Source organism: Corvus cornix, chromosome 11, assembly GCF_000738735.6.
Source record: "Corvus cornix cornix isolate S_Up_H32 chromosome 11, ASM73873v5, whole genome shotgun sequence".
Taxonomy (NCBI): domain Eukaryota; kingdom Metazoa; phylum Chordata; class Aves; order Passeriformes; family Corvidae; genus Corvus; species Corvus cornix.
Genome location: NC_046341.1, coordinates 1,093,670 through 1,115,136, shown reverse-complemented (window position 1 = coordinate 1,115,136; position 21,467 = coordinate 1,093,670). Strand labels below are relative to the sequence as shown.

General features: G+C 50.1%; 1 protein-coding gene across 3 annotated transcripts in view; it reads right to left on the bottom strand.

Annotated features, from left to right (window-relative positions):
- Positions 1-21,467, bottom strand: part of FANCA (FA complementation group A) — a 32,633-nt gene that overhangs the window by 454 nt on the left and 10,712 nt on the right. For 2 of the 3 annotated variants that reach the window (XM_039558411.1, XM_039558412.1), the window contains exons 14-42: positions 20,936-21,069; positions 19,456-19,566; positions 18,939-19,034; positions 18,788-18,847; positions 17,936-18,024; positions 17,474-17,534; positions 17,333-17,382; positions 16,197-16,273; positions 14,340-14,444; positions 13,728-13,870; positions 13,162-13,232; positions 11,858-11,957; positions 10,835-11,034; positions 10,602-10,698; positions 10,227-10,403; positions 9,144-9,217; positions 8,488-8,616; positions 7,964-8,030; positions 7,580-7,746; positions 7,177-7,282; positions 6,259-6,318; positions 5,809-5,913; positions 5,093-5,205; positions 4,198-4,339; positions 3,069-3,131; positions 1,784-1,889; positions 1,336-1,411; positions 808-949; positions 160-249 (exon numbers count right to left, since the gene is read on the bottom strand). In XM_039558411.1, coding sequence (XP_039414345.1) covers positions 160-249; positions 808-949; positions 1,336-1,411; positions 1,784-1,889; positions 3,069-3,131; positions 4,198-4,339; positions 5,093-5,205; positions 5,809-5,913; positions 6,259-6,318; positions 7,177-7,282; positions 7,580-7,746; positions 7,964-8,030; positions 8,488-8,616; positions 9,144-9,217; positions 10,227-10,403; positions 10,602-10,698; positions 10,835-11,034; positions 11,858-11,957; positions 13,162-13,232; positions 13,728-13,870; positions 14,340-14,444; positions 16,197-16,273; positions 17,333-17,382; positions 17,474-17,534; positions 17,936-18,024; positions 18,788-18,847; positions 18,939-19,034; positions 19,456-19,566; positions 20,936-21,069 — 3,011 coding nt within the window. The remainder of the gene's footprint in view (positions 1-159; positions 250-807; positions 950-1,335; positions 1,412-1,783; positions 1,890-3,068; positions 3,132-4,197; positions 4,340-5,092; positions 5,206-5,808; positions 5,914-6,258; positions 6,319-7,176; positions 7,283-7,579; positions 7,747-7,963; positions 8,031-8,487; positions 8,617-9,143; positions 9,218-10,226; positions 10,404-10,601; positions 10,699-10,834; positions 11,035-11,857; positions 11,958-13,161; positions 13,233-13,727; positions 13,871-14,339; positions 14,445-16,196; positions 16,274-17,332; positions 17,383-17,473; positions 17,535-17,935; positions 18,025-18,787; positions 18,848-18,938; positions 19,035-19,455; positions 19,567-20,935; positions 21,070-21,467) is intronic. The other variant, XR_005602900.1, reaches the window with a different exon arrangement.

The window sequence follows — 21,467 nt, the reverse complement described above, 5'->3', positions numbered from 1 at the left end:
TGGGCTGGGCACGGTGGAGGATGTGGCCATGGCACCGGCTGAGCACCAGGTGTCCCCCTGCTCCCAGGTGCGTTAGGGAAGCGGGATCAGTGCCCGAGGGAGCCGCAGCAGCACTCCCAGCTCACACACCGGGAGAAAAGGGAGAACGCCTGCACGTACCGGCTGTGTGTTCCCAAAGCTCCGGGCAGGGCAGTGGGGGATGGCTCCCAGCAGGAACCGCCGGGCTGCAGAGATCAGCTCCAAGGGATCCTGCACGACACGGGAGAGACACAGCCATGGGGGCCCAGCAAAACGTCTCCCTCAGCACAGTCCCTACTCCAGAAGAGAAGCAGGAGCCACAACCCCACCCCTGAGGCTGTCACAGCTCAGAGGGCAGGGGGTGTTTGGGGTTTGGGAGCACCCCAGGGCCTGCTGCCAGCAAAGGCACCTGCACGAGCTCTCTGCTCTGCACAGGAAGGTGGGAACAAGAGGGATACTGCAAGTGCTGCTGCAGGGGAAGAGCTAAAGAATAGGAGCAGTTACAAGAGGTTTTAAGCTGAAAAGGGGTAGATTTAGACTGGATATTAGGAAGACATTTTCACTTGTGAGGGTGGGGAGGCCCTGGCACAGGGTGCCCAGAGCAGCTGTGGCTGCCCCTGGATCCCTGGCAGTGCCCAAGGCCAGGTTGGACAGGGCTTGGAGCACCCTGGGATTGTGGAAGGTGTCCCTGCCCATGGCAGGGGATGGGACAGGATGAGCTTTAAGGTCATTTCCAATCCAAACCATTCTGGGTCTGTGATAGAAAAAAAGAGTCCAAGCATTGCTTACCTGCTCTGCGGGGTTTTGATCAGACTGTGGCAGGACTTGCCCTTCCACAAAGAGCTGGAGCAGCTGGATGTACAGCTGGAGTGCCACGCCGAGGAAGGTCGGATCTCTCTGGAGCAGCTCCCGGTGGAAGCAGGGGGTGAGGCTGGAGGAGGTCACACAGGGGCTCTGTTAGCTCTGGGTCCATGGGACACACACAGGCACAAGGAAAACTACAGCTGCTGCTCTGCCCTGTGTGATTTGAGTCCCACTGTGTGCAGGGCCACCCCAGGAAGCGAAGGTGGCTCCAAAATCTTGTGTTTGGAGCACAAGGCTGAAGGAAAACTTCTAACTAAGTTCTTTAGCAAAAGACGCAGGGCTCCTTAAACAGCATCGTGCTCTGATGAGGGGTCCTCTCCTCTGCAGCTCAGCTAAGAGGTAACTGTGCTCACCTACAGGCCAGCAGTGCTGCTGCCTCCATGCCAGCTGCTGTGGATGCCAACCCTCCCCCAGAGCCCCCTCACTCCTCCTTCCCAGCCCAGCAGGAGTCACCTGTAGAATGCCAGGGGCAGGAGCCGGGTGTGGCGGTCCGAGGCCGCGCTGCGCAGGACATGGCACTGCCCAGGGCCTGCGAGGACAGGGAGGAACACTGAGCACCTTCAGAGGGCCTCACATCACCTTTCACACTTCTGGAGCAGCACAAGGGCTGCACAGTTTCCTTCCAGCCCACAATAAATACGGGGGCTTGGGGGTGCTAACCAGCAAGAGAAGCAAGTTGTCCCCTCAGGCTTTCTCTACCAGCAGGAACAAACCTGAGTTCAGTCATTCCTGATCATCACTTGGGTCTGCCAAACTCTGGGGTAGAAGCAGGATGTTTTCTCAGCTTTCACACAAGTGTTTTTTGTGCTGCTTCCAAAGGGCCAGCAGCCCCTTCTCCCAGGGACACTCCAACCCAAGGGATGGGTCACCCGTCCTTCCACCCCTTGGGGACAGGACTCACCTCTCTCTGCCGAATGGAAGAGCAGGAGCCAGGATGTGCCCCTCTCTTCCAGGCACTGCAAGATCTCCAGGGACCATTCCAGAGACATCTGAAAATCCACTCCTTCCTGGGTGTCAGAAAGGAGAGGTCTGGTTTGTCTTGGGCTGTAGTTACTCCGAAGCAGAAAGGAACCCCCACAGGAGACTGCACATGAAGCGCTCTGCTAACGGACCTGAAGAATTCAGCCCAAGTCCTTCCCCTCACCTGGCAGCCTGGATTCCCCCAGGAAACTGGGCACCAGAGCAAGGCAGTGTCCTCCTCACCAAACCAGGCCACCACAGGGCTCAGCTGAGAGAGGGGAAAGCTGCACCGTGGAATGGTTTGGGTTGGAAGGGACCTTAAAGATCATCCAGTCCCACCCCCTGTCATGGGCAGGGACACCTTCCACTAGCCCAGGTTGCTCCAAGCCCCATCCAACCTGGATTAATCAACAGACCACTGCACGTCCTACACCCACCCCACTGGAGCAGCTTTTGTCCTCTCTAACCTTTCTACTGACGTGTCTTGGGATTATTGTGGGGTTTCTTTTTTCATTACTCATTTTACATGGATTAACCTCCCAGCTCTGTCTGCTCAAGATGTTTCTCTCCTCCCTGGCTCTTCCCCCAGACTCTCCCACGGGCAGACTGAGACCAGTTGGTTATTTTTGCCTTGAATCTGCTCCCTGATCCCATCTGTGAGGTGACTCCCCAAACGGCTGCACTTCAAAGCTGAGGTGACAGCAAAGGGACAGAAACAAGCCTTCACAGGCAGCAGGATGCTCAGGGCAGGCAGCTGCTGGAAGTTCCTGTCATCTTTGCTCCTTCGCTTAATAGCATTAAACCATTTGGAAACTAATGTTCCTCCTCGCTGGGCAGCCCTTCTCCCATGAAGTAGCACATTCCAGCCTGAGGAAAAACATCATCTGACAGATGTGAGATGCTACACAAAAGCTGAGCAAGACATGAGGTTCCTGAACTACCTGGGAGGTGTGAAGTCTGAAGAGGAAACTGAAAACAGTAAATCATCCAGGAGGAGAAATGAAAGTAGTGAAAAGGGAGATAACGTCAGTGAGAGGAAAACACAGGTTTAATCTGATGGGAACAGAAGGGCTTTCAGCAGGCTTGTCTGGGGTGTTGCTGATCCCTTCCTCCTGGCAGAACAAGCTCCTAGCCTTCCCAGTGCTGCTACAAAGCATTTTCGGGCAGCAAACCAAGCTGATCAGACACATCCACTGCCATGAGAATTCCCTCGGGGCTGAACTCACCTTTGGTGCTATTCTGGCTGAGATGAGATCCAGGAGTGAGAAGAACAGCAGAGCAACAAGGAGCTGCAGGGGAGAGAGGCTGCCTGTTAGTTGTACCTGTAGTGATGACCTGGAACTCGACCTTCCCAATCAGGGAATACAAACATCTCACCAGGTACCTTCCCAGGCTGGACCTGGATGAACTACAGAGTGTTTCAGCTGCTGGGACCCCAGTTCCCCTCAGCCCTCCCACGGTTCTCACTGGCCCTGGCACCCTCCAGGAATGCTGAGCTGAAAGCTGCAGCTGTTCCCCGTGTACCAAGTGTGCTCAGTGACACCAGGTTCTGACTGGCAGCTCCTGGCTCCAGACCAGCACCAACAGTGGAGGAGTCAATCCCACAGGAAGAGGAGCTGCTGCCTGGAGCAATAAAACCTCCACAGTAAACACAAGGCCCAGGTTCTGCTTCAGCACTGGCACCTGTGAGCCTCTGGCACAGGGACACTTCCTGTGCTGAGCTCTGATCCTGGCTCTTCCCTGGAAAATCCACAGCCAGAACTGCCAGGCAGCAGCCCGGCTTCCTCCTCAGCAGAGCCCTCCGGGGAACTCCCCTTGCACTGGGGTGACAGGCAGAGCCATTTCCTGGACCAGACTTGGGAAAACCCTCAGGAAATCTGTCTCTGGGAATCGCAGCATAACTTCCCAGAGTCCCTAAGATGCCTGTGCTGCTGTCTCACAGACTTCCTGCATCTCCTTAACTTTCCAGCCAAGTTGCCCGAGCTAAAACCCACAAGGACTGCTGTTGTTGGAGGGAGAGGGAATCCTGGCAGGCCATGGATGGAGCTTTCCATCACTGCAGGGCCCTCTCCAGCTTCAGCTTTTAATGCGGCTGTTGAGAAGCCCTCCCTGACTTCACAGGAGCCAGAGTCTGAGTTAAAACTTTAAGCTTGGAACAACTTTGCCTTTAGGATAAGAATTTAGCAACTGGCAATTTACAGCCACCTTTTATCAACTAGCCACCAGCAAGATTTCCCAACAGGGATTACCAGGGATGCAGCACTATCTCAGGACAACTTCTCTCAGTTAAAGACCTCCTATTTCTAGTTTTCAGGTGTAGGGAAGAGAAGACACATAAAATGCACCCAGCCTTGCCTGCTCTGCTTCAGCCCCCAGCCTCTCCAGTGCCTCCTTCCCTCGTCCTCGTGGTGACTGCTGCAGGATGGCACTGTGGAGGAAGGCAGCTGAGAGCCAAGAGGGGTCACAGAGAGGGAAAACTGCTCCTGAACAAAGGAACCTGGGAAACAGAACAAACATGTCAAGGGTTTGGACATAAAAAAGGGGAAAAAGCACAGCTGTGAATGAGGAGGAAATCGGGGAGTTGGGCAAAGGTGCAAGTTTGTGACTGGGACAAAAAAGTAAATCATTCTCTCCATTTTGTTTTCCCTGTAGTTGGGTGCTACCTGGAGACAGCTGTAAAAAAGCCAAAGTCTAGAAGCAGACAGAAGCATTCCCAAATCTCTTTTATCAGCAGTTGGACAGGCAGTAACTCTACACTACAGAAGCATGTGATTATCACCTGTCATAACCTGCAAGGAGATTCTTACATAAACTCCCAGCTTTTGGAGAAAAGCTGCAGGGCACTGACAGACCGTGTAAGGAGAGGTAAAGAAGGAAGCAAGCAGCCAGTGAGCAGCTTCAGGAGCCAGTGAGCAGCTTCAGGAGCCCAGATGCCCCAAATTCAGGGAGCAAAGGGTGCGGCAGCTCCCGGGAGTGACTCAATGCCTGCGGAGGCTGTGCCTAACCAGGACTCTGCCTCCCAGCCTCCTCTGCAGAGATCCCCTTTTCCCTGTGGGGAAGCACTCTGACCCACATTGCACACAGGGCCAGACTAAATAATTAGAATGACCCATTTTGAGTTTAAGCCCTGCAGAGGAGTCTGTCTAGAGCTGTCCTGCAAGCCTCAGCCCACGTGAGCATCCCATCCTGCCTGGCCTCCAGGGCTGGTCCCTCCAGGACAGCAGCTCCACGCTCCATCCCTCACACACACCTGGTGCCTGAGCCATGCCAGCTCCTCAGTCTGTCCAGTTCTTCTGCAAGTGGAGCCCCAAAGAGTCTCTTCCACTGAGAGCAAAGCACTGGCTCCAGCCTCGGCCACCAAAGCTGGGGACAAAGATGGAAGCCAGCAGCATTAGGGGTGGGGCCTCAGTGGTTGCTTGCAGTCTGGTACAGCCAGGTACTCAAGGAAAGGTTTTTCCCCTCTCCTTAGTGAAGAAGCCCAGGCTGTACATGCACACATCAGAAATGGGAGAAATGTCATGCCCTGGAAATGCAGAGGCTCACACCAGGCTGCCCTGGGACTCCTCTGGCAGGAGCAGTCAGAATGAAAGAACTGTTCCACAGAGGTGATGGCCACGCTCAACACATGCACCAAAACCTGTGTAAAACTGCACATGAGGAGTTACACACAGGAGAGAGGAAAAAAAAGGGATTTTTTGGCATTTTGGTTGCTTGTGATGTAACCACCAGCCCACACAGTGCATCAGAGACCAGGACAAGCCTCCAGCTCCCCTCTCTGGAACAGCCCCTGTGGCAGCACCCCAAGAGCTGGGGTCAGTGATACCAAGGGCTCAAAAACACCCTGCACATTTCCAAAGGCTTTAAGAGTTTCTGCTGGATGTTGCACACTTAGATAGTGTTCAACACAAGCTCTGAACTGGTGCTGCATTTCTCCCAAAATCAGAGAGCCAAAACGAGATCAGTTACCGCTGCAGAGAGGAGCACCATGGGACACTTAGTTTGACACTTTGTTAGAGCCTCGTTGACCCCTTCTGCTGCATCCTCACAGTCCAAGCTGGCATTAAGCAGGCCCTGGAAGAGGACAAATGACAGGGTGACTCCACACATCCCTCTCTGCTGCTCCAAGTCCCTCACTGAGCGTGTGTAAACTGATCTGAGATAACTGTAGGGGTCAGCACGGCTCAGCAAAAGAAATGTGTACCAACAGCTCCTTCCCCCACCAGCTTTGCTGCATTGTATTAAAATTCACCTCCACCACTACTTCCTCCTGCTGCTTCCCCTCATCTTCCTGGATTACCGCTCTTCTCGGAATTACATCAAGGGTTCTCAGAAGGAGGGTACAAAGGGGACACCTCGTGTATCAGGAGGAAAGCTCTGAGCAGGGACAGTGAGGCAGAGTGACAAAAGCAGCATTACCCTGAAGAAGTGAGCTGTGATGTCGTAGGAGAGCGCGTACCCTCTGGAACAGACGTTCTTCTGCAGGAAGACATGGAGAGGGAAAAGAAAATCATCATTCCTTGCCTTTGGAATGTGATTTCCTTAGAGCATTTCGGGTGTCTGGCAGAGAAGGGCTCAGGCAGCACAGAACCACACTGTGAGTCCTGCAGGCCAGCTCAGGTGGCAGGAACGTGGTTTCCACATAAAGCACTCCCACGGACCTGAGCTGCACGGCCCCCACGTCCCTGCCCACCCCGAGCCCAGGGCGGCAGCAGCAGATGGATTAACAGTCTTGGGGTGAACAGAGGTTTCTGGCTGTGCCTAATATCACAGTGCAGGAGGGCCTGGAAAGGCCAGTCAGGACGAATAAACAGAAATCAGCTGTCCTTGGAGCACAGAACAGTGTCCTGAGGGACCTGCAAGGCAAATGACCTTCCAGAAAGCTGCAGGGATGTCCCTGGGTGTTTCTCAGGAGGATGAGGAGGATCTCACTCTACAGCAAAACAGTTCAAGGCCCTGGCATGACAGAGGGATTGGAGAAGGGCTCATGCTCAACCCCTTCCAGGCCTCCATGGAAACGCTGGAGGTTTGTCTGTAACCCACTTCACCAAACAAAGCGACTCCCAAGGATTTGCTCTCAATAGTGTAAAATGCCACCAAAGTTCCAAATGAATGAACCCAAAAGTCACAGAATCATGGAATGATTTGGGTTGGAAAGGGCCATGGGTAGGAACACCTTCCATAGACCAGGTTGCTCCAACCTGGCCTTGAACACTTCCAGGGATGGGGCAGCCACAGCTTTTCTGGGTAGTTTGGATGCGACCTCCTTCCCTAAATTCAAATGTGAGGTCTTTGTCTAGAGCATTTAGCAATCACCACTTGGCTCACGTCACCTACCAGCTCCGAGTTCACAAAACAAAAAAAGTCATCACAGTCCAGCACTGTTGTGTTTCCTTTCCAGCACGTGGTGATCAGGGTGGATGCAGGGAGCCCGACCAGAATCCTTCAGCAGGGAAGAATGAAATATCGAGGTTACTGTCAGGGAGAGAACCAGCCTCCCCATGAAGATGTGTGACACCCAGCCCGCTGCAGGGGCGACTCGTAGCCCAAGATGGCCCATGGAAACACAGCTAATTCCAGTGGGTGCCAGGGAATAAGTGTCCCCTGCACAGTTGTCCCCACGACATCCAGTGCCACTGTCCCTTGCTGTGGAACCAGAGGGGAGGACACTGCACACAGCACCCTGCCGCGAGCAGCAGTGTTGCTGGGGGCATTCCCAGCTGCTCAGGCCTGCACTTACCTTCTGTGCAGCAGCAGCTCCTGCTGCCTCCACAGCTGCTCTCCCAGAGCAGATCCATGCTGGCTGGCTGTCAGTCTTCCCCGGAGAATCTCGAACAGGAAGTGTTTCTGGGCAGCTGAGCAGCCAGGAAGCAGCTTTGGCCTGCACCTCAGCTCCAGCACCAGCTCCTGAACAGGGTGGTGGAGAAACCAGTGAGGGCCACACACCAGCCTGCTCTCCAACCCTCTTTGTTTCTCTGAAGCAACCAGAGATGAAAAAGAACCTCTCCCCATCCCCACAGCACTGCCCACACGTGAGAGCTGAATGGAGCCTTGCCAACAGCGAGGAATGAGGGAATACTTTGGTCAAGTTCAAGGACTGAACATCCTCAGAGTCTGAAATCACCTGCAGCCTGCAGAGAATCTCCGGGCTGACCGATATCTTCGACTGGCCACAGCCACCCAGGTCCAGCCTGAAATTAGAGGACACACGAGGTAACTCACCCTGCTAGCCCAGGGGACAGCACAGTTCAAATACAGTCAGATGCTTCAGATGAACACAGAGCTCAGACATTGTGCCCTAAATAAGCTGTAGCTGAGGCAGCAGCTCTGCTCTAACCTCCCTCCTCATTTTCCAGCTCCAGCCACGCCCCTGGGGCATTGCTGCTTGTCTGGCCGAACAAATCTGAGTGCAAAGTCAACTTAAAAAAGACAGCCAGACGAGGGCCTCTCTGTGGCTGCAGCCCCAGACCTCTGTCACCTAAAGCAAGAGGCTTATGCTCAGACTGGTGAGTCACACGGGGCCACCTCCCAGCTCCCACTTCCAGCCAGACCAGAAGGGAATGGCTTCCCCAGTCCCACGGAAGGGACAAGCTCCCAGTGCACAGCCTCAAGGCCATTACCAGAAGGGGAAGTCATGGCACAGAATACCTCTGTGAGGAATCCAGGATGGCATTGATGATGACTCCACAAGCCTTCTCCAGGTCTCCATCACAGCCACCAGCAGCAGAAGGTGCAGGAAGGTACCGCTGATAGATGGCCCAGTAATGGAAATCCTGTCTGCAGTAAGGAAAAGGAGGAGATGGGAAACCTACTGGAATGATGCCCTTCCCTTGATGTAGAAGGAAGCTCACACATCAAGTGTGATGAGTGATGTGTGCTCAGATAAAAGCACCATGTAAGTACAGACATGAAGAGTCCTCCAGCAGACCCCACCCAGCTCTGGCTTCCAGAACAGGGAGGGTTTGTCACAAGTTGTTTGGAAGGGCTGCACATGCAGGCTGTGTGGGTGAGCCTCAGAGAACCATGGAATGGCTTGGGTTGGAAAGGACCTTACAGCCCATCCAGTTCTACCCCCTGCCATGGCTCCACCAGTCCAAGCCCCATCCAGCCTGGCCTTCCTCAAGTAAAAACATACACAGAGCTCATTCCAGCAGTGCTTGAACTCAGGACAAACCACAGCAGGCAACAGGCATTTGTATCCTGCAGCAACTCTTCATTTACTTCCTGATCTTCAGTGTTTTTCCCTAATTTTGATGGGAGACTCTTGCACTATTCCCTTTCCAACAGAGCCCCTTGGCCCTTACCTTTCTGAAGCAGAGAGGATGTCCTTTTCAGGGCACACTTCCAGCTCCATCAGCAGCCACTCTCTGAAAGATAGCTGGGAAAAACAAGGATTTAGGAGCAGGGAAGAACACCAGGGGAAATAACTTGAGCAGAACAGCCACCTGCTGCCCCACATAAACCCCACCTTCACTTCCTCTCCAGACACAATCCCGTGTGGATTAAGAGATATGAAACAAGAGACATCAACCCAAAGAAGTTCCTGTCCTGTTTCTCTTATTAAAAAATTCAAGCTAAAACCCCACTGGCCTTCAAAAATTCATGGAAATCCCATAAAGCCTGTCCCACGCACACCCATCCCTTTGACATTTCCAAACACACTCATCCCCTCCGAGCCCAGATACCAGGATGAACGGGTGTTATTAGAAATAAAGGTAAAATGAGCAAAGCTCAGACAGGCGGTGTGAGCATCAAAGACAGGTTCTAACACAGGGGTGTTCCAGCCCTGGACACTGAGCCAGCCAAGCACAAGGACTCATTCTAGGAACACCACAAACTGCTCTGCACAAAGACAAACTGGTTTTAGAGGAAGTGTGTTAAAAAAAAGAGAGTCTGTCAAATCAGAGACTTTGCAAAGGTGGTACAAAGAGAATAGCTGAGGTGCTTTGAGCGAGGCTGAGCCAGGCAATCCAAGGTGCACAGGTGGCTCGGGGGAACACTGGCATTTAGACAAAGCACCAGAAAAGCAAGGATTTCCAGTTATTTGCCTCTCCATCACTTCACAGAGAGCACAGCAGGGAGCCAGGGTGATGGACAGGCCTTTGCTCTGCAGTGCCTGAGCTTCTACAGCTTGCCAAGCTTCCTGCTTTTCCAAGAAGTAGGACACAAAAGTTTTACCTCTGGTTTTCTCTTTCTATCTTATCATCCCCATCAACATCCCAGCCCACATGACTCAGCTGCCAGACAACTTTTCAGGTATTTCGTTCTTACTTTCAGGCATTAAGTTCTTACAAGAAGCTTTTGATCACCAATAAGGAAATTGCAAAGGGAAGATCTAAAAAGGTGAGAATCAGATGGTGAATTTGGGTGATGGAAAAGATTTGTACCTGGAATGCCTTTTCCTCCAAGAGCTCCTGGAAGCGTGCTTGCTTCCACAAACACAGGCTGGCTCTCCTGTAGTTCAGAGAGGGGCAGGACAGGGAACTCCAGCTGAGGGCAGCTTTGGCCTCCTCACACAGGACTCCCCGAGCTTCCAAGCTCAGCCGTGGCACGAGGTACTGCAGCTGGAATGGAAACATCACACCCTGCTCACGGCAGGCCCAGAGCCACCTCTGCTTGTGTGGAACTGCCAAACAAGCAGAGGCACCAAGAGCTAGGAGGGGAGGGCACTGAGGTGTATTTCTACATTGTTTTCTTGGTGTGATACTTGCACAGGGACCTGCAGCAGGAAATTGGTAATAGCAAAACTTCTTCCCTTTTACCTTTTTAATCAGGCCAGGGGGAATCAAGGCACAAAAATCTTCATAAGAGCAGGATGAGAACTTGCACATCAGATAAGCGGCTGCTGCAGTGCAAAACCTGAGAGAGAAAAGGAAAGAACTCCATTGTCTGGTTGGTTCAACCACCTCCACAGGCTCTGGAAATCCTCCACGGGAGCCTTCCCAGCATCCCAAAAAGCTGGGGGAGCAAGGAGGTGGTGGATGCCCCACCTCACCTCAGGCAGAAGGCAAACGACTCTTCTGTCCTGCACACGAGCAAGGAGCTCCAGTACTCTGAAACAGAAAGGGCCTTTCCAGGAACAGGCTGAGAAACCCCAAAACTGGCTTCCACTCCAGGAATTAAAGCTCTGCATTCACTTAAGTGAATCACAAAAGCTGCTAGTCCTAAACTATGAGCGGCACTGAGGGAAGGACCCTGAAAGGGAAAATAAGTAAAGAACAGGAGAGATATTTTTGGTAACTTTATAACATTTGTAAATTTTTTACATCTTCTTTGTCTCATTGTAACAGTTTAATATTTCATTTTTAATACTATAACACTTCACTTGTATTATTGTAACATTTTGTACCAAAACAAGGTTTCTCAGGGAAAAAACTCAGGCTTAGTGAAGGAGCAGAGCATTGTTTCTGCCCACCGGTAGTGCAGCAACAACTGAGCAGATGAGAGACAACCCGCAGCAGAATGGGAGGTTTCTCCAATACAGCAACCTGAAATAACTCACTGTAAATTCAGATTTTGGGATTCTCAAGGCTTTTTGGCTTCTCTGACAGCTAATTTAGTCTATCAGCCTGTTATTTTCACCCTTGCAATATCACAGGGGAGAGGAAATAAACCAAGCAATGCTTTAATAACAAAACCATGCACTCCTTCAGCCCAGATAGGAGTATTTTAATTTTATTTTTTAATTTTTACAGCTGAGTTATTCAATGTGGAAGATTAGGAATGAAGCATCCTGCCATTTTTCTTTTGTCTCTTTCCTAAACTTGCCTATTTTAGCTTCTGTTAAAATGTCTCAGAATGCATTAACCTTCCACAAGTAGTATTTCTGTAGGGAAAAATTCTCCTCACATTCCTGAGGGCAACTTCATACTCTTTGACCAAAACAGGGTATTTTTTGGAAGCCTGGAGGCTGGTGAAGTCCCTCCACAGTGCAGCCCAGACAGGTCCATGCCCCCCAGCTCAGGAAATGAAGTAGGATGGCCTTTAGCACCGTAGGATTCCTGGCTGGAAAGCTGACCTGATGATAAATAAGCTGGCAGAGCCTGCCCAGGAGTGCAGGCAGGAGATTCCTGTGTCCACACATCATCTTCACCACCAAGGAGAGGCACGGGCCCTGCCTGCAGAGGGTGAAACCACAGGCTCATTAAATTTATCCCCAACACAGGAATAGGTAATTAAAAATGCTTGAACACCCTGAAGCTGATGCATGCTTGTCTGTAAACACAGCACAATTATCATTCCACTCACAGGCTCAGAGGAAGGGGCACTTTTGGGGTTCTTGAGCAGAGAACCCCTACAGACATGCCCCCCACCAGTGCCCTGCCTCACACAATGGATGGCATCTCAAATACTTCTTGTCATCTCAGCAGGCCAAAGTGGCCTCTGAGGTGACAAGGACAGGAGGAGCTGCCTGGGGCACAGTCAGAGCACAGGGTAACCAGAGGCAGAGCAATAAATGGGATCACAGAACAAAGCAGAAAGGAATTGCTATGACAAGGCCCTGCTGCAAAGCAGGGGCAGGGAGGGAGGGAGGGATTTTCCCACCCAGATAACAGAAAAGCCCATCCTCAGAGGAGACCAGTGGGAGCTGTGCTTAGACACCATTTCCTGGGACTCTTCGTTTGTCACAGCGACTTTTCAATCAGGTTTTTAACAGTGATTCATCTGCTCCGGGGCAAAGCAGTTCGAGAGAGGGAAGGATGCCCTGGCTGCCAAAGCACGCTGCCCTCCGGAGAGCACCGCGGCAGCTGGGATCCCAGCCAGCTCCTCAGCACGTCCTTGTTGCCCAACAAAGTGATTTTCCACTGACATGTTGCCCATAATGTTTACAGGCTCTGCTATGTCGAGGAGGAGCTGACTCGCAGCAGTGCTTCCAGTGCAGGGGAGTGCTGCCTCTCCCTCCTCGGCCAGGCCAGAACCAACCCGAGTCCTTGCCAGGGGGAATCGATTCCAGGACAAAAGGGATCCCAGGACAAAAGGGATCCCAGGACAAAAGGGATTGGCTTCGCTGCCATCCACCACCACTGGGCTGAAACGGGCACTGTTTGTGGGGGGTGTTTAATCCCTGTCACAGAGCACAAAGCAGAGCCAAAGGCCACTTTGCTGAAAGGATCTGTAACCACAGAGAAGAAACAGGTTTTATTTACTCATGTACCTCAGAGTGAGGTTCTTGGAGGGCAGAAACTCCGGGGGAAGCAGCCTGCAGCTGCCAGCCTGGCATGGGGGTATGAACACCCAAAGTCCCTCCTCAGCCCTGCACAAGAGCTGGAATTCCGGTTATCACCCAATTTTGGTTCTCCTACTCTTTGACTCACATCTTACCTGTCAGGAGGGTTAAAAGAGGAAGCAGCTAGTAGGGTTTGGCAGAATGATGTCAGCAGAAGATCAACAACCTGAAATAAAAACCACCAGGAACAAACCTGGAATAAAACCCACACTGCTGATTCCTGCTTGCCAGGCTGGACACCTACACCTAGTTTTCTGCTCTGTATATATTGCGTTTCCTGACACTAAAACAAGGAGACACAGTGGTTAATGATACTCACTGTAAGCTGTACAGGTCCACTGCCACTAAGGATGGAAAATTAAGCCCATGACAGCCCAGGAATGATCCCAGCACACAATAAACACCTAGATACGGCTGTTGGGGAAAGCCTTGCTCATCACAGGACTGCTCTGGTAGAAAATATCTCCAGATCCCCCATGATCCAGCAACTTCCAGGTGGTTAAAACACAGGAATAGTCTGTGCAGGGCAGGACAAGGGAGACAAAAGGAGAAGTGTATCTCCTGCTGTCGGCAGACAAAGCAGCCTTTCACACCTGCTATCCAGATGCATTTTTCCCTACCCAGCCCCACTGTTCCTCAGCCCAAGCCAGATGGTACTCACGCTGTGGTGGCAGGGTGCCAGCCTGGGGGCAGGAACGGCCACTTGGACTGGGGAATCCAAAGGAGCAGCTCCGTCCTCCTCGCTGCTGTCACCCAGCACGCTGCGGAGTCTCTCCGAAATCACAGCAATCCGAGCGGGCACCTCTGCGGGGAGGGGTCAGGACAGCAGGCATGGAACAGTTACGACCCCCCACAGCAGCAAGAACAAGCAAAATATAAACTTTAATCGGTCAGAGTCAAAAGTATGTTAGGAAAAGCTTTAATAAGCAAAAAAATGTTGGCTGGGACCCAGTGGATCAGCATCCACAGCGTTACTTTTTATCATGTCAGAGAGGAAGATGCTTTCCAAAGGGGGCCCGAGTCACCAGGTGAGCCCCCGGAGTGGGGCAGCAGAGATTGGTGTGATTATCACAAAGGTAAATCCCAAATTAAGCACGGGAATACATCAGACATTAAAATGTACATATTCATAGCTGGAAGGATTATCAGCTCTGAAGGATTACCAGCTTCAGGTTACCAGTGGCAGGAACTCCTGCTGGGCCTTTGGCCAGCACCAGCCACACTTCATTCAGGCAGCTTTTGGGACAGTCAGTGAGAAGCAGCTCCCTCATACCTTCCCACTGAGCCTGCTCCACAACCAGCGACCTGAGCTCAGCCAGTTCAGCCTTCAGCTGCTCAAAAGGCTCTTTGGAATGGCTGGGCTCTGCTTTGGAGTCATCTAGACAAGGAAGAGAGGAAATGCATTCAGCAATTTCTGCCTGCACTTTCTGTAGAAGCAGAATTTACTTTTCCTGAAGCCCTAACAAAACCCCAAACTGTCAGGCTGCCACACGTAGAGCTTTGTTTTTACATTTGGAATGTGCTATTTAATTAATAATTTATGGGTTTATGCCTAGTTGCAAAAAGGAATTCAGTTTTTAAAGACCGGAGGCAAAAAAATCCTGTTTTCAGAGTTTTCTTCCCACTTCCTTTAGCTCTGCCCCTCACAGTAACATTTGCTGTCCTCAGAAGACTGAAGCCAGGCTCAAAATGCAGAGAGAGACATTACAGCATGGATACATCGCCAGCTTCTCCAGATGTTCCATGTTACTCCGGCTTTTTGTTTACAAGAAGGAATAAAAGGAAATTCCTTCTACCACTAGAAAGAGATACCACCAGCGACTGCCACAGCCCCAAATCCCCCCAGAGTTGGTTAGACAGGAACAGCTTCTTGTACAAGGCCCAGGATAAATCACCCAGGAGCAGGAACAGCAAACAACAAAGGTTGAAATTGATACTGGCTGTAAACACGCTGGAAAATAAGGTGTTAGGAGCCCACTGAGTCACCTGCGTGTGCAAGAGTGAGCACTGACAGAAGGGCTTGCGGCTGCCCAGTGCTCAACCCTGCCCTAAATCCCGGCTGTGTGCAGAGCCCGGGGATGGGGCAGGGAGCAGGGAAGAGGATCAGAGCACAGGGGACAGCAGGGGAAGGGGACATGGCTGGGGCTGCCCAGGAGGGCGGCACGCCGCGCAGGCAGTGCCACTAGAGGTCAGCGGCAGTGCAGGGAGCCCTGCGGAGCTGCCGGGATGCTGCGGATCCCATCCCGGCCCGCAGGGACCCCATCCCGCGGTTGCCAGGCCAACCCTGCAGCCAGGCCAGCCTGCTGCACATCTGCGGTGCCCGGGGACGGCTCTGTCACGCCTCTCCAGCCACAGCATCTCCAGAAAGCTTCAAAGGCCCTGAGCAGGGCTTGGCTGCAGATTTATCTCCGTAGTCAGAGTACGAATCTGTAACTTATCCCCACCACGCTCTGGGAACCATCTCTGCTCACCAGCCTGACCTTTTCATTGTGTGTAAACCACTACAAGGTGTGTTTGAAACACCCACTTGCTGACAGAGACAGCAGAGCTCATGAAATACCCTCATTAAATATCCATTATCCTGCCCCAGTAAAGCTGCAGCGATGGGACCCGAAATCAGTAGGAGCCCTCCCACCCCAACACCTACAAACCAGGAGCTGCAATCCCTTTCCCAGCCCCTCCTTCCCCCCAGGATCTCCCTAATCCTCTCTTAAAAGAGGATGCCAGGGGTTCAGACAGCACAAGTGTCACTGCACAAGGGATCAGCACAGCAGGTTCCCAGCACAGCAGATTCCCAGCCTGGGCTGAGCAGCTCGAGCTGCAAACGCTGATTCATGGAAAGGTCTTGGAGGTGGAATTCAGCCAGCTCAGGCTCAGGCATCATCTGCAGCCTCAGCACAGCACAGAGCTCCCAGGGACTGCAGAAATCCCACCCAAGCAGGGCTGGCAGAAAAAGCCATTACAGGAGTAAGGATTTAACACCTCAATACAGCATTAAGAACATAACACATATTTATATGGATTAAATACCTATTCAGCCATAAATCTTTGAAAATTTTCAATTCAGGAGGGCATCAGTGGAAAAATTAACATTTCATATTGATCCATAAGTAAATGTTGTATTTTTTACCTTGTAACACCTTTTCGTTCATGGCATGACAGGCTTGCAGGTACGTGGAGTACAGGTTTGAAGGTATTTTATCAGCTCTGTGAAAAAGAAGAGATTTATTACCCTGCATAACCACAAACTGCAGCTTTATTAAATAAGTACAAACAACAGCCCTTCTATGAAATGTAATTAGAGGGACTCTGAAGCATAAAGAGCATCTGAAGCATTTTTTAATCATCTGACATGAGGGGCAGAGATTTCTAGCCAAGGCTTTCACAGCAAGTATTGCACATGTGTAGCACACACAAACCCAACACTATATATGTTATTAATTAATGTTTTAATGATTATTTCATATCTAGTTCATGTCTAAGATCTCATAAGAGTGTGAGCTGTGAGATGCAGCACTCACACGTGTAAAACACGAACGTGCTGAGAACAAGGTGTGACCTCCTCTCTGCAGGGCAGGCACTCGCTGCTAAAAACACGTCCCACGAGGCTCCCCAGAACACAGCTGCTTCTCTTACAACTTTAATTTCACTAAATGATCCAGTCTTTAATTTTAGAGCCAGACTGGAATGACAAGGCAGGACCAAGCACCTCATTTGCAGACAGTGTTGCAAACATTCTTCCTTCATGGGAGGTTACAGAGGAACTACTGGATGTAAAATAAAGCTGTGCCTGCAGTGCAGAAAAACACTTTTAAACATGCATACAGGGCCAGCTCGACTCCTGAGAGGAGCTGTGTCCTCCTGGGACATCATCCTGGTGTTCCTTGTGTGTTAGCAGACATTTAAGTCTCGTCTTTCACTCCTCCCTTATCCTCTCCCAAAGAGCCTTTCACAGAGAGGGCTGATATTCCTGGGGAAATTTTATATTCAGCTGTAGCCTCCAAGATTTGCATCAAAATGTACCTGGCTTGGAGCCAGAGGCACTCCTAAATAATGATTTCACAGTGGCCAGAGGACTAATTACAGACCTGAAGACTTCACAGATAAGCTCCTCCATGCACAACCTGCAAGCCACAGACCTGGGCCACCAAGCCCTGCCAAGAGGTTGGTTGTAACCAAGGTGTCAAAGCCCCTGATAATCTGATATCAAGTGTCCCAAAATGAAAGCCCAGCAGCACAGAAAACAACACTGAGAAATCTGAATACCTCTTCAAGGAGTCTATAAAAGCCATGAGTCCATCTGGGGTTTTAGGGAGCTTCAAGAGAGGAAAAGGCAGGTTAGAGACAAATTATCTGTGTACAAACACACAGCTAATGGGAGGGGCAAAGAAAAAGCCAAATACTGACCACACGGGGCCTGAGCAAAGCTGGAAGGAACCAGGAAGTGTAATATGGTCGTCTGAAAATGCTGGGAAAATAAACAGAGCAAAGTGTTAACAATGCCGAAGGTCCAAAGTGCCACCTCCACACCTCAGGAGTTAATTTGGCTCCTGCAAATACAAAATGTTCATGGTAACATGAATAACCACAGGTTCAGATTAGCCAATGGTTTTTAATTTCTTTAATTTTGCATTTTATTATAATAATTTTGGACTTCTTCTGCGCAGGGGAGTGTGCCTTTTCACTCTCCCCACAAATATCCTCTATTAAGATGACTCCTCAGGAAGTGGGAAGAACTTCCCCAAACCTTCCTTGCTCACATCCTCAGTTTTTCTTGTTTCTTTATTTTGATTCAGACTTTGCTTCTACAATTACTGTTATTACCATTATTCTAGCTAAGTCCAGGAGGAGCTGAAAAGCACACAGTACCTGGCTTCTATCACAGAGGTTGGGATCTTCCTTGTGTTTTCAAATATCTGAAGGGCCTTTTCAACATCACGGAGTGCCTGGGTCTGGGGCTGCCTCACACGAGGAACGAGAGAAAGACGTGAGAAATAGAGAGTGATGATAAACTTACCTTTTCTGTTCTGAATTTGGATTATTGTGATTCTATTTTGGTTGTTCATGTGGAATTAAGACACATCATCTCCACTTCCAGCCTGTGCCTGCAGGCAGAGGCGCTGACACCCTGGGTTTCTCTTGTTTGAGTTGTAAGACACCTCAAACTGCAACAAGTTTCTCAACTGACAACCAGAGCAGACTTGGAAAAATTAAATTAAGTCTTCGCTTACTCCTGTGAGTTTATCACAGACTGGGTTTCTTGTAGTAATTCAGCTACCCTGCCTCCAGCCTGTATTTCATGTAATCATGGACTGTATAAGTGAGGCCTCTTCCTCTGATCAAAATGTAGGAAGGAATAATAAAGCCAAACACTTCCTTATAAATCACTGTTGTTACCCAGCATTCATCATTAACCACAGTGTGAAACTGCAGAGTGTAGATTCCATCCCCAAATCTCCTTTGAATATCCACGCTTTGGTCCCACACCACAGAGGGGAAGTGCTCCACTGAAAAGAATCAAGATTCCTATAAAATGTCACTCCAGTTTTCCTGAAAACTGGGGAGATCCCGTACTTATGGCCACTAAAACCCCTTGGCTTAAAGCCGGAGACTTGGCAGCACAGCCAGCTTTGGAATGGCAGGGAGGTTGGTAACCTAAGTGCTTTTCCAGAGGAAAAGGGACATGGCTGATGAGAAAACTGGGAGACAGAGCAGCAGTACCTGCACGGCCTCATCGGTGGAAGAGAGGTCTTCATAGAGTCCCATGTCTTCTATGGCCACCTGTGTGAGGTGAGAGGTGCAGGTGGTCACACACAGCAAGGTTTGACAGATCCAGAAAGAATTCTTCTCAAAAGAGACCATTTTTCCTGACCTTGAGGTCGGCCAGTCGGGTTTTAGCCAGAGTGATATACTCCAAGAGCAGGGACCGGTGTTTCGTGGGCACAAAAGGCGGGTACATGATATGCACCTGAAACGTGAAAATCACAGTGAGATTTGCCATTTTGACAGGAAACCCATGTAAAATTCTAACTAACTAATTCTGACTAATGTTTGCAGCCATCATTTACCTCAAATATTCCCCAAAGAAGGCATTATTGCTTGGTTAAGGACCAGTCATTTTCATGGCAACTGGCACAATTTTTCCCAACAACAAACAAACAAACAAACAAAATCAGTGAAGTGCTTAAACTCAGGAAAGGAACTCCCATCGTCAACAAAAGAATCTTGTCCTTCCTTGTTTCAGGAAGAAAAGGGTTTGAATAATGAACCAGAAGTAATGCAATTACTATAACAACATTTACAATGAGCTGAACCTACTGAAAGGCACAAGGACAGTCACTTTGGGGCAGTTCTGGACCTGAAAACCACCTCTGTCAGCACCTTCTCACCTTCAGGTACGGCGCAGCTTCAAAGGGCACCAGCTCTGACAGGAACTCGAAGAGGAAGACCAGAGCTTTCTTACTGCTCCCGTGCTGGCCACCAGCATTCCCAAAGGAAGCCTGAAACAGGGAAAAATGATGAGACAGCCTTTCAGCGTGGAGAGAATCCTCATCCAAGCAGTGCCATGGCCGAGCACACAAATGCCAAACATCCCATTTCTGTCAGGAGAATCTTTCTGAAGAAAAGTCTCCAAAGAAAGTTTGTAGAATCATGGAATGGTTTGGGTGGGAGGGACTTGAAAGACCATCTAGATCCAATCCCCTGCCATGGGCAGGGACACCTTCCACTACCCAAGGTTGCTCCAAGCCCCATCCAACTTGGTCTTGGACACTTCCAAGGATGGGGTAGCCACAGCTTCTCTGGGCACCCTGTGCCAGGGCATCCCCACCCTCACAGCCAGGAATTCCTGCCCAATATCCCATCTAAATCCACTCTCTGGCACTGGGAAGCCATTCCCTGTGTCCTGTCCCTCCATGCCTTGTCCCCAGTCCCTCTCCAGCTCTCCTGGAGCCCCTTTAGGCCCTGCAAGGGGCTCTGAGCTCTCCCTGGAGCCTTCCCTTCTCCAGGTGAGCACCCCCAGCTCTCCCAGCCTGGCTCCAGAGCAGAGGGGCTCCCTTGTGTCATGGTGACTTACTGAAGTCTCTGGAAGCTTGCTGCCATGAGAACTCTTAAACAAGGCAACTTTGAGATGCACCGAAAGATTGAGATTCATGAGGGAACCACAAATCTGTGGGTTTCTACACAGGTTTATCTGGGCATTCTAAGGAAAATAACCAGTCTGAGACTACAGAGAACACAACCAGTTTGCCTTTTGATACCTCCTGGACGCTCTATCAGCCAAAGCTGAGCTTAGATTTGCAAACTCATACAAAGGAATTTCCAGGTTGAATTGACGTGGAGATTTGCATCCCTAAAACACCCACCTGTTTACAGTTAAAAGCAACAACCAATTATCTGCAAGGTCAAACACAGCAATTACAGATGCATGCAAACCTCCAGGAAACAGGAATGCTTCCTCTGCCATAACCCCCAACTTATGCAACAACAACAGTGCTGCTTATCAAGATACTGAAACCCATCCAAGATGATGATTGTAACAGGAATTACATGTCTGCATTCCTAGCAAATAACTAGAACAGGCAAGGTGGACTTAAAAGATGAAAGGAGGGAAAACTGGGGAAAGCCAAATAAATTTATTCTTTGCAGACACAAAGGCAATAATAAATATTCAATCATTCCTAATATCAATACAATCACTTGTACTTTTCTTTTTTTTTTTTTTTTTTTTTTTTTTTGTTCTTCCCCTTTCTCATTCCTGGTTATCCTGTCTGGAACAAGGCTTTCTCCACGCAGCAGAACATTCCTTATGCACAGGTTTCCTCACACAATTAAAACAAAGCTCAACAGTCAGGCCTCACTTAGTCTCACCTTAAACCACTCAGAGTAAGGCATGAAGACAGCAGGGCCCTCCAGAGCAGCCTGACGAGCGATCAGGAATGCAGTGATCATATTTTCCATGTCATAATTCCCAAAGGCCTTTAGCAGGAGATGGCTCAGGAGATCTAGGAACGTAAAACAATAACCTCACACTTTGCTCCTGACAACAGTGCTGTATTTTCCACAGTAAATGAAGACAAATATCTGTGATAAAACATCAGGCAGGACATGTATTGCAGCCTGGAGAAACTCTGGGGTCTGATTTTATTTTTTCATGCACTTTCAACTGTCAAACACACTTGGATTCCCTGTAGGGAGTCCAGCACTGGGATAATTAGGAAGGAATTCTCACAAACAAGCTCTGCTAGTGAGGGTGAGCTAGAAGTAAGCTTAAGTAATCACTATGCCAATTAATAATGAAGGTAATTATCAACCAACCACCCTGAGCTGTACACAAAGTTTGAGAAGTGGCAGGCACGAGGCCTGGCATTCACATGGAACCACGGCCATGGGATGTCTGAGT